Source organism: Eptatretus burgeri, chromosome 15, assembly GCF_056783735.1.
Source record: "Eptatretus burgeri isolate ZD-2024b chromosome 15, Ebu_testis_v1, whole genome shotgun sequence".
NCBI classification, from domain to species: Eukaryota; Metazoa; Chordata; class Myxini; order Myxiniformes; family Myxinidae; genus Eptatretus; species Eptatretus burgeri.
Window position 1 is genome coordinate 26,656,264 of NC_140975.1, and position 12,085 is coordinate 26,668,348.

The following is a 12,085-nucleotide window of genomic DNA, read 5'->3' on the forward strand; positions in this document are numbered from 1 at the left end:
GATGTGGTGATGATAATTACCGTGTGCACACAAAGCAAAAAGCATGGTTAAGCAATTGGTTTACTTTTGTCTGTATGTCCTTCTGTCTGAACGTCGGTTTATGATTGAGGAACAGCTTATTCAATTTAATGTGATGTTTTGAACATGAATTGGAAAACGAACATGTAGTTTAGCAGGACTTTGGGTCTGAATTCGTCCCGATCGCACATGCGCAGAGAGGAGTGAGATAATTGCTTTACTCTGTTCGCCTGTCTGACAGTCAAACAAAATTGAAAATCATTCCAAACAGGAAACGTACTGCTTTTAAGGACAACATGAAGGACACAAAGAACAGGAGCGAAGAACTAATGTAACTTGTTGAGTAAGATGGTGTAAAAGGCACTGTGTCAATGGTGGTAAACTTCCGAAATGAATTTTTTCATACTACCTTTAAAATCTTTATTTTATTTCAATTGAATACATATGCGTTAACACCGTAAAACACAAATCGCCTTTTTGGCACTTCCAAAAATCTCCAGTTTTTGCAGTGCTTGGACATGTTAAATAAGGTGGTGTGTTAGACGCTGCATGAACGGCGGCAAACTTGCAGGATTTTTTTTTATACGGCCTTCAAAATCATTATTTTTTAATTTCAGTTGAATTATACATTTCAACACTGTGCATGCAGCGTAAGGTGTTCTATGAACTCTCCAGTTAAAATATTTGAAATGTTTCATGGCAAATGAGCATTGAACTCTGTGGTCTGATTTTGATTCCAAACTCACCAGAGTACTGCAACCACACTGCAGGGTGTTGCATCAATGAGTCTGCTGTCCTGTCTGCTGTAATTCACTTGTAAGCATTAAGGATCCCACAGTACCTTTATAAAATATCTGGCCAATGCACAATTTTAGATTCCTCACTTGATGTTTGAGAGGCACCACAGCAGCAAGGCCTGAAAAAAATGATCCAACTAACAGCAATATGCTGTACATATGAAATTTGAAGAAATAATTGAAGACCATGATGATTTAAGTGTTCGGTACCATCTTCAGTCTTTATTTTACATGATATTGATTATTTGCACACAGGTATCTGCAAGCCTTGATGCAGGACTTTGATAACTTCATCTCCTTCTCAAAGAGGCTTCAACATAAGGTTGAGATGTTTCCCTCGCTGCAAGAATTTCAGAAAGAAATGGAACGTCGATATTGTAATGGTAAGAATATTGCTGTCATTCATGTGAGGGGTAGTCAAAATGTTTTCCCTCTCACTTTGAAGGAATGGTCCTTCATCGGCGAACGTCGGGATATATGTTGGTGCTTTTTATGTAGTTTCCAGCAAATGAAACGACGTTTTTTTTTTTTTTTGTTTTTTTTTTTAATTCTCAGTGGTGGGTGAGTTTGTTCACAACATTGGAATACATTTTATTTATTTGTTTGCGTTATTTGTAACGCGGCATTTAGACGCAGATCAGAAAGGGGGGTCTTGAAAACGGTCGACCGTTGCGGTTGCTTTGACGTGACCCGCAGTATTTGAACCAGGCAACTGGGACGAGTCTGACGGCTGCGACAGTATTGATGTATTTTTTTTTTGCCCTCAAAACTGGTATCTGTGCAGGACATGAACAAAATAATTTGGGTGTACTTTGCTATTTCATTAAGATTGGTTGTTGCGATTGTCATTTGTACTTTATGATGGTTGGTCAGTCTTTCCCCTTTCAAAATGTCTCAGAACCAAAAACATGGCATCTCTTCCAGTCGCATCAGCAAACTTGCCCATTTTGTTTGGAGGTGGGGGATAGTAGGGGGGTTTGTTACACTGTTTGGAAACTACATAAAATAGACAAAGATCTGTGATCAGTATAATTGGTGCAGGCCGGCTCCTTTGTGCGCAGGGAAAAGCTTTTTGACTCTCCTGCCATGGAGTGCACAGAATTGGTCTGTACACTGCCCTGTCTTTTCCCAATGTCACTTTGCTGCATCTACAGTATATAGGGTGTCTGGCTCTGTCTGGCTCTGTCTCTTGTATATCCCCATTGGCTTGTGGTTAACTGATGATGTGAAATCATTTCATAACACGCTAACGTCATCTGTTAGGTAATACGAACAACATCGCATCTCTTTCTGCTGTTTGATTAATTTTTCTGAAATATTAAAGCCTGTATACATTTTATTGAGACAACCTGTGTATGTGTACACCACTCGCTCGAACACCATCAATTGCTCTGCCAAATTCGGTGGCAATGTTCTGTGGAGGGAAAGGAAGAATGGAGGGGAGGGGTGGGGGTGTGAAGAGATGAGCAATTTTACCAAACGTAAGTGCAAACCATTTCGATCTAAACAAATTGAATTGCGAAACCAGAAGCCACAAACAAGTGATATGAAAGATGTTGGGGGGGGGGGGTGAAAGGCACATTTCTTTCATTCGTACAAGCAATAAAACTCAATGACACCAAAGAATCTGAACTCTGTCTCGAGACAAACTCAGCCGATGTCCACTCTTGTCCTGCACTTCCGAGCTGCATTAATTTTCCTTTTCTCTTGTATTGTTTAACCATTCCCATTGTTTCCGAGGACTTTATCAACAGGCTGGTTGCTCGTCTGCATTCATTTGTCCCCTTATTCTCCGACTGTGAAATAATCATCCCGTGTTTGTTGTCTCATCCTCTTCACTTCAGTCTTTTAAATGTGCTGCATATCACTCCCTCATGCACTCACTCGTGGACATTCATGATCTCTTCTACAGCTCTGATTCTTCCCCATTCCTGTGAACCTGTTGCCCTTTCTCATTTAGCTCTTCATGTACCTAGGTCCCAGACCTTTGTGTGTAAAAGAAAAAAATAGTCGATGTACTTTTAAACGAAAATCAAGATCATTAGATGTCATTGTGTTTTTACATGAATAATATCATGAGCGTGGAAACTTCCCACCACTCTTGCAAGGTTCATGATGGACCAAACTCCATTGTGAACTAGTTGTGAGAATTCCTCAATAACACCAATCACTGGCATGAGCTGCAGTGTGAAACCATAAAAGGCAGAGGTGTACAAATTTATAATTTGATGGCCAACAAATGATAGGATTTGTCACACTGGGACACGCTTTAGTGTTGCACTTCCTCTGTGATACCTTTTTTTTGTGCAATTTCCAGGCTAAAAGGCTAGTTGGGAAGATTGTAAGTTGATCGAGACCTCAATCTATATTCGTTTGGGTTCAACAAAACAAATGTTTGCTCAGAAAATGTCTGTTCTGTTGGAAAATATTAGTTTGCTTTCATGCAATTTGCACCAAAGTTCCTGCATTTTGGTTTGCCGAAGTGTTGATCAGTGAGGCCTATAAACATACACTTTAAAGGAAGTAGAGTAATAAAATGAGGAACTGTGCACAAAAAAAGTATCCACACTGCTGACACGCTGCATATAATAGAGATTGGAGATGGTGCAAGCCTAATTTCTCTGGAGCCAAGCTCGTGATTGTTCCAGGTAAATAGTTTCTGGGAAATTGATTCGGGATTCCTGCCTTTTCCTCTTTTTTATTTATTTTTTTTTTTTTGGGTTCGGGCTCAGAAAATTTGGGCTTGAACCATCTGTAATGGCAAGTGTGGATGTGCTTTCGCTTGTGCAGTGTGCTCTGTGCACTTCCTTTCCCACATACACTAAGGAATGACTCATTGCCTTGTATTTTATGGCCTTCAAAGCCATCCCACAAACAGGTTGACTCTAAGAAATGTGGTCTTCATCTGGGATGAGGAGGAAATTTGGAGTTAAGGAGCGATGACAAAAGCTTGCTTCATACAAAGTTACATGATGATTGGATGTAAAATGCAGTTGGCGTTCCCAATAATTCGTCTTCTGCAGGCCTGGGTTACAGGGTGCTTGATATACCAGGAATAAACAGCCTCGACTTCACTTCGCACATCCTCAGCTGAATTATCTAGCTGTGAGACTATAACAATCTAAGTACTAGAGTAGACAAACGCATTGGCAGGTACATTTAAGAATACATATCTCTCACTCCATTCCCATTCTTCACCTTGGCCATAACCCCCAAATTAAATTTCTTACTTGTTCATTAGCAGAGCAAAAGCTCCTTTAGTGCAGACCAAGTGAAACATTACAGCGAGCGATTCGTAAATATCACTTGGAGTATTGCCCCATGCGGCGGTCTGAGATAGATTGCAGTTGAAAGATCCTCACTTTTCTTGCTTCTTGACACAATCAACAGGATTAGTGGAGATCAGATGCAACTCATCATAGGTATCCACTGATGACTTGGAAAATTGCAAAGATTTATCTACTTGAAATGGATTACATTCCCAAATACAGCTTTCACGTCCTGTCGCAGGTGTAACCAAATTGCTGTCACCTAGCGATTGTGTCCACACTGTAACTGGCATTTAACTTTCTTCCTATAGTTCAACGCTTATTTGAATACATTGTACACATTTATTGAAATTGGTAATGCTGCTTTCGGCCAACTTTGTCTTTTTTTAATCCCATCACTACACTGTGATCTGTTCAAAACCAAAGGCACCACCATCGTTGCCCAAAAGGCGAGATTCAGGTCGGACGTTTCGATCATTGACTAATCTTCACCTGGAACTGCATAGGCTTATTGCGTACCCAGTGCAAAATATCCTCCTAGTCCCAGATGAAGACCACCTGAGTTTCGAAGCTCGGAGCTGAGCCTTGCAAGCTGTGCAGCAACATTAGTTGGTTGTGCCTTAAATATTCGTCTTCTGCAGGCATGGGCTATGGGGTGTGGATCTTTGGGTCCCAAGTGGATCAAATGTGGATCTTCCCAACTCGAACCAGTTTTTTTTGTGAATGCAACCAGTTCTTTACATCATCGCCTTGCCGGCGCTTAAAAGAGCAGAAAAATAATGAATTTTGAGTTATGGGAGGCGATGAAAGGCAAATTGAGCTCGCACATTAATACTTCAAATTTTAATGCCCTATCTTTGCGACAGCATGAGCGAATATTCAACAAATGATTTTTAGCTACTTGGGTAATTTCGTAGTAAAGAGTACTCTCATTAAGGATTAATTTTGCTCCCTTGGCAGCGCGAAGCACAAACCTTCAAACCGACGCAATAACTCGATCACACTGCGATGCAAAGTGAGGCAGCCCGATCTGCGACGCTCATGACTGAGAAGCGCGGCTTAAAATGAGAATGTTGGCCTGCTGTTGCTGATTGATCTACCTTTGTTCTCTGGTTTTCCTGCTGAGTGTTTGCTGTGCCTCGGTGACTTATTAGAGTATTTCTTGTTTTAAACTGCGTGAAAGCACTGAGTTGGGATGATCAAGTCAGCGCTCCAGTTAAATAGAAGGGAGAAAAAGGGGAAATGAAATTGAGAAGAATAGGGGCAGACAATTGACAACATGGAGAGAAATACAATGTAGTGATTGTGCACAAACCTGGTATTGGTTTAGTGGTTAGGGTGGTGTGCTTGGCAGTGCTGGATTAACCATTAGGCAGACAAGGCATGTGCCTTAGGGACAGCCAACAATTCGGGCCAAAAATTCTTTTTCACATTAAATATTTGTCTTTTTTGTATTAAATATTTTGCTATTGAATCAGTTCATCTTTTGTCTGGGGTCCATTTCCATGAGCCCGAGATCTAATTTAAAATTTTCAGGCCATTCTCTAAAATTTCAAAATGTGCCTTAGGGCCAGCCGAGGCTTAATCCGGCACTGGTGCTTGGGATCTTAGGGTCCCAAGTTTGAGCCCTGTCAGCCACTGAATTAACACCAGGTGGGGTTGACTCAGCCTGTCATCCTTCCAAGGTCGGTGAAATGAGTACCAGTGAACTTGTAATAGGGGCATTGCATCAGTTGTGCCCCCATACTTGGTAGCAGTGGCGATGCACTGTTGTTCATAGCCAGTTGAAAGCATGAAATTATGTCACCACGTTAAGTGTAAGTATAGGAGAAAAAAAAAAAAGAGTGATTGTGCACCAGAGATTAGAATTGCTTCTTCACTTAGTAAGGTTCAATGATATGGTGGATGTGCAAGCAACTTCAGTGCAAGTGGAGGCCATTTGGCCAAACATGCCTGCCCTGCACCAACCCCAGTATCGTCACCCATCCACATACAGGCCAATATCCCCATACAGCTCAATCTCCAATGCATCAAGGTACATATCTCGTTGGTTCACGTGCAAGTGACCACTATATTCGTTATGGGTGTGTGTCTGTCTGTCCCGAGCATAGCTCCGTGGGTTTTGATCAGATCTTGATAAAATTAGGGTGCGAGGTTTGTATCATGATCTAGTTGTGTTTTCCAGATAATGGGCGTGCTGTGCCCATTATGGGCAGAGCCACGCCCAAAAAACATCTGTTTTTAGAGGGTAGCCGGTTTCGAGTTACATCTTCTCCGAGGGGGTTTGTCGAATCTGGCAGGGTTTCGGTATTTGGTTAGCCCAATGGCACCTGCATAGCCCCACGGAGCTCGATTTTTTTTTTTTTCATTTTCGTCACAAGGTCACGAACTTAGAATGTAAAAAAAATCAATAAAATGGGCATCGAGCTCCTCGGGTTTTCAACTGTTTCGAAGGAAAGTTGGTATGCAAGTAGTGCTCTTCGAGTACTACAACTTTCATCATTTACGTTTTTCCCGATTCCCGCCAGTTTGTTCGTGGCGGCCCCTCGTGAACCATCGCCGTCTCCAGACTTGTTCCCGTTTAAACTTATTCAACCCCTCCACTGCCACTACCTTTCCATGGAGACCATTCCGTACATTAACCACTGGCTGAATGAGCCCTCCCTTAAAACTGTCCAAATCATCTTCTTTAGCCCCTGGTCCCAACACTGTGCACTCTGCTGAAATACTCCTCTGCAGCTGTCTTGTCTACACCCTTTGCTATCTTAAACATCTTCATCGGATCCCCTCACAAACACCTCCTTTCAAGTTCTTCTCTCCAGGTCTTCAAGACAGCTGTTCACCACCATTTCAGATTATCCCACATCTGTCCAATTTTCCCATTTATCCTTCCTGAGAGTTTGCTTCTGTTTCCATCTTGGTCACCCTGTTCACCCTTCCCTACTCCTCATTCCTCCCCACATCACTTATTTCTCCAAGTCTCCCTCTATTGTCCTTCAACCCCACTGTTTATTTTCCCCTCTTTCTATTGTTCCTTTTGTTCTGTTGCACCCTGATCTGTTGTGTCCAGTGTTCCAGCTCTTCCATGAGCCTCGACTTTGTATGCAAAAACAATACCTTGAGAAAGTCCTGTCTTAGATTCGATCACTTTGTCCCTGCCATCAACTCATCTCAGTAACCCAACCCTCACCCTCCCCCTGCCTCCAGTCCCCTTCTTTTTTGGCATTGGCATGCTCATGATAATTTTATACCCCTTCCCCCTTTACCCTCCACTCTACACTATGACTTGCTTTTCTGCATCTCTCTGTCCTTCCTGGTGTGTTGATTCTTGTTTAGTGTGCTCACCACGATTATGATGGGATGGTTCTGAGGCAGCACATTACTTTGAGCTGTGTAGTCTGGGTTTGATTTCTGACCCGACTATAAATTATCAGATTGGTGCTTCCCAGTCAGGGTGTTACATCGCAAATTGTGCCCTCCCTTAGATGGACCTTAAGTCGGGTGCCCTGACTGCTCGCATAAGTTGGTGGACCTTAAATATCCCAAGGCATCTTTAGCGAAGAGGAGGCGATTAATTTATCGTTTACAATGTACCAAACTAGAGCGGCACTCGGTAGAGCACATACCTCCGCCAGACTGAACAGTTTGTGTTTTGTATCCCACTGATAGGCCGGATCTGGATCCAAACCTGAACCAAAATCTCATCAGCTTGTTCTTCTCACCTAACAAACTCATCCATCGAGTTTCGCCCGAATCAGTCAATCACTTTTTGAGATATCATGCTATGTATATGTTTTTGGCCCTTCCTCTCAATGGTGAAGACTCACTTAAAAAAATTCTAGTATCCGGTTCCAGATCCAGATCTTCACAAAAATCTCATCAATTCGTCCTCACACACAAAATTTCTCCACCAAGTTTCGTCCGAATTGTCCATTCGTCCGATATCCTGCTCAAAGACAGGCAGACAGACAGGTGAAAAAAAAACCTTGGTGGTTTTTAAAGATCAAATATGCTTGCATCCACAATAATATGTATATTGCCTCAAATTTAAGTTGAGTTTTTTTTTTTTTTTTTTTTTTGTAATCCTTGAGAAACGTATGAGTTTGGCACGTTTGATGCTCTCACCCAAGCTAATGTCGTGACTGCATGTTCGAATCCTGTACGTGTTTGTTTGTCCTTAATATTTCCGAATATCTTTGTATTACACGTAATGTATATACACTAGCTACTCTGTGCATGTTAGAGGATTATGAAATACAAAGCCTGTCTCATGATCATTAAATGGATGAAAATACACCGACTTGTCAGCATGACATGTTTTCTTTCGGTTTTCTCCAAACCTTGAACTGCAAATAATTTCGCATCAACCAAATGACCATAGTTTATCCACGATTCTGCCTTTCTTTAATTGTTCTTCCCAGATCAGAGAATTTTTTTTTAATTAGGTCATCTCAAGAGATGACCTAATTAAACCAGTCTCGATGTCCGTACGTACGTCCCCATTTTTTTTTCTTCCGATTTTCTTGATATTTGGTATGTGGGTAGATGTCGATGAGAGATGCACGACGGTGTGACTTTTGACACTATTGAAGGTCAAGGTCAAGGCCACTCCAAAGTTGCGAAATCGTCCATTTTCAAAATCTATCTCCTCTGCCGTTTATGATCCGATCTTCGAAATTCCTTCGGATTCTGATAATATGGAACAAAATCTAAATTTGGTCAGGCCGGTTTTTTAAAAATTCTTCCTGGTTATCGAGTCACGTGTCTTCAAATTTGGAAAAATCGTTGATGTGATACGGTCAAAACAGAGATGACCGTCACCCCCAACCGGGGGTAATTTTTTTTTTTACTTTAGCCTTACCATGATTTACCGTGGTGTAGCCATCTTGCGAGTCTCTCCCCGGCAACTATTAACCTCATCTCACACCGTGCAGTCTTAAAATTCCACCATCTATCGGCTTCATGGCCGTAAAATTGGCAGGAATGTTGCTGTGATTTGTGAACGAATTCCTCACTGTGTTAATTTTTGTTTATAAGATGCTCTTCTCCAAGTCGATGACTGGAATCCAATTGTGAAACCTCGCAGTGCCAATCGACTATTGCCATTTTCTTGTCGGGTCAGCTGGGTAAAGTTTTTGCTCCATCTTTCATGAACCGACTGGACAAGGGCTGAGTAAGGCAGGGATTTCTAATTTGTTCATGGTGTTGGTGATAAGTTGCCTAATCTTCACGAATGACAATCACCAACTAATGCTCGTAGAGGAGACACAGTGCTTGACATCGATCCGAGGGACAGTACACTTCGTGATGCAATGTCCTGCCTGTGCAGCACCATTCCTACTTTTCTTACTCGTGTCAGAAATCGAACCCAGACTAGATAGTTCAAAGACAAGTATGCTATCTCTGAACCATAATCTGGAACCTTGTTGTTCGTGTGACCTTTAATCCTGGACGAATTGTAGAAAATGAGCTACTTGAACTTGATTGTCTTTAATTGATCTACATCCAAGCTAGAGATATGACAACCAATCCCTTACATGATGTTGGGTGGTGTTGTCATGATGCTAACCGTCTGCTGGCAACTTTTAACCTTTTCCCAAAGTTTGGGGTCTTTCCCTTCAGCTGAGTGACAGGTATATGCCAAATTCGGCATTGTTACAAATCCAGACAATTTTCACATAAAACTGTCAAAGAAGCTTTCATGAACTCTCTGCAGTTCCTCTTGGTCACTAATAGCCAAACACACTGGAAAAGCAAAATGAACGTCTCTAAATTTTCATTCTGTTATTTCCCCCATGTTTCTCCTCTAACCTCCCTGGTTCACCGACATTTAAGTTTAAAGAGCAATGCATCAATTTGAGAATATTTCCTGCCATAACTTTTACTGATATCCAAACAGAATTTTCATTTTTCTCATTGTGTCACATGATGTTGCAATTATGTTGCAATCTCTCTGGCTTGCAGTCGTGATCTATTGCGGAGATTTGAACACGACTCGAGACATCATGGAGTCGGCGGAGAGAGCTGTTGGGGATGACATCAGCCAAATGGTCTTTGTTAATGTTGATATGTTTGGGTAAGTTTTTTTTTTTTTTTCCCAGCCTTTCACACTTTAATTCTTTAAAATATTCTTTTGTTTGGGCGAATTAGTTTTATGAACAACCAGTGAGAAATAGAATTCATTTTGTTATATTTTGTGAGAGCAAATACAACCCGTCGCTTCGCTGACTGGAATATTATGACAGGGTTGGGGAAGTTAGGAAGGGAAGGGGACCGAGAAGACAGGAGGGTAGGGAGAGAGCAAAGAAGATTGGGGAGGATGGGGGGTAGTGGGGGAAGAGGATGTGGTGTTCTTGTCATGCATTTGATAGGGGGACTTGAGGGAAATTGGGGGGGGGTGGGGGGAGGGAGGTAGATTGGTCCCCTTATGTCATTATGACATGCACCATTGGCCTGGCATTATTACAGGATTGAACGAAATTGGGTACGTTAAAACTGCACATTCAAATGGGTCATACCAAACAACGGCCGGACACCACCCAGAAACATCCTTGGGGGCGGGGGTGGGGGGGTTGAGGGGCTTTGGGAGGAGGGAAGGGAAGGGAAGGAAGGGTGTTTTCCTTCAATCTTTGAAAAAGTCATGCCAGTGTTCGTGCCTTTATTTAATTTCCCTACAAACGATAAGCGCGAGACTCTCAACCTAAGATGAAGTGCGGAATTGATCCGAGTAGCAATTCCAACTGCTAAAAAAACAAAAGCTTTCATGTGTCCAATTCGCACATTCTTTGACACTTCTTCCTCTCCTCGACCTCAGGAGAGTTGTATGGTGGTAGAGGGGGTTTGGGTGGAGGATGGCGTGAGGGGAAGGAAAGGGGGTTTGGGTGGAGGATAGCGTGAGGAGGAGAGGAGAGCAGCATGAGAGGAGGGGAGGGGAGGGGAGAGCAGCGTGAGGGGAGGGAATGGGAGAGGAGCATGAGGGGATTGGAGGGGAGAGCAGTGTGAGGGGAGGGGAGAGCAGCATGAGGGGAGGGCAGCATGAGGGGAGGGGAGGGCAGCGGGAGGGGAGGGCAGCGTGAGGGGAGGGGAGAGCAGCATGAGGGGAGGGCAGCATGAGGGGAGGGCAGCGTGAGGGGAAGGAAAGGGGGTTTGGGTGGAGGATAGTGTGAGGAGGAGGGGAGAGCAGCATGAGGGGAGGGGAGGGGAGGGAGGGAGAGCAGCATGAGGGGAGGGAATGGGAGAGCAGTGTGAGGGGATTGGAGGGGAGAGCAGCATGAGGGGAGAGCAGCATGAGGGGAGGGCAGCATGAGGGGAGGGAATAGGAGAGCAGCGTGAGGGGAGGGGATGGAAGAGCAGCATGAGGGGATTGGAGGGGAGAGCAGCATGAGGGGAGGGTAGAGGAGGGGAGGGCAGCATGAAGGAAGGGCAGTGTGAGGGAAAGGGAAGGTAACATGAGTTGAGGGAATGGGAAGGCAGCGTAAGGGGAGGGATGGCAGTATACGAGGACGCTACTGGGGTGATAAAATGTGCCCAAACAGCAACGTTTCCTTTTAAACCGCAGTCTTATATTTAAAACAAGAAGGGCACTCAGTGGAGCGCATACTTCTGCCATGTAATGCCTGTTCCACGAGAACATATCGGGCCCAATACATTTTTGAAATATCATGCTATATATCGTTTTTCGTCCTATCAATGGTGAAGAATCACTTAAAAAAAAATTATCGTATCGAGATCTGAATTTGGATCTTCACAAAATCGAATCAATTCGTCCTTGCCAAACACCAATCGTGTCCACCAAGTTTCGTCTGAATCCGTACACAACTTTTAGAGATATCCTGCACACAAACAAACAACCAAACACATACAGACAGAACGAGATGAAAACATAACCTCCTTCACCTTCGGTGGCAGAGGTAACCATGCAGGAGCATTTAAATATTAAAACCCATGCTCTCTACCTGGCAAAGGCCTGCCTGCATCATGAACACCCCCCCCCCCCACTCT

At 43.2% G+C, this 12,085-nt stretch overlaps 1 protein-coding gene across 5 annotated transcripts in view; it reads left to right on the forward strand.

The window, feature by feature from the left end:
- LOC147011788 (guanylyl cyclase C-like) overlaps positions 1-12,085 on the forward strand; it is a 381,297-nt gene that overhangs the window by 15,728 nt on the left and 353,484 nt on the right. For all 5 annotated transcript variants that reach the window (XR_015051559.1, XR_015051560.1, XM_085856338.1 and 2 more), the window contains exons 5-6: positions 1,071-1,198; positions 10,049-10,160. Coding sequence is in view for 3 of the 5 variants with exons in the window: in XM_085856338.1 (XP_085712464.1) it covers positions 1,071-1,198; positions 10,049-10,160 (240 nt within the window). In the remaining 2 variants the exon portion in view is untranslated. The remainder of the gene's footprint in view (positions 1-1,070; positions 1,199-10,048; positions 10,161-12,085) is intronic.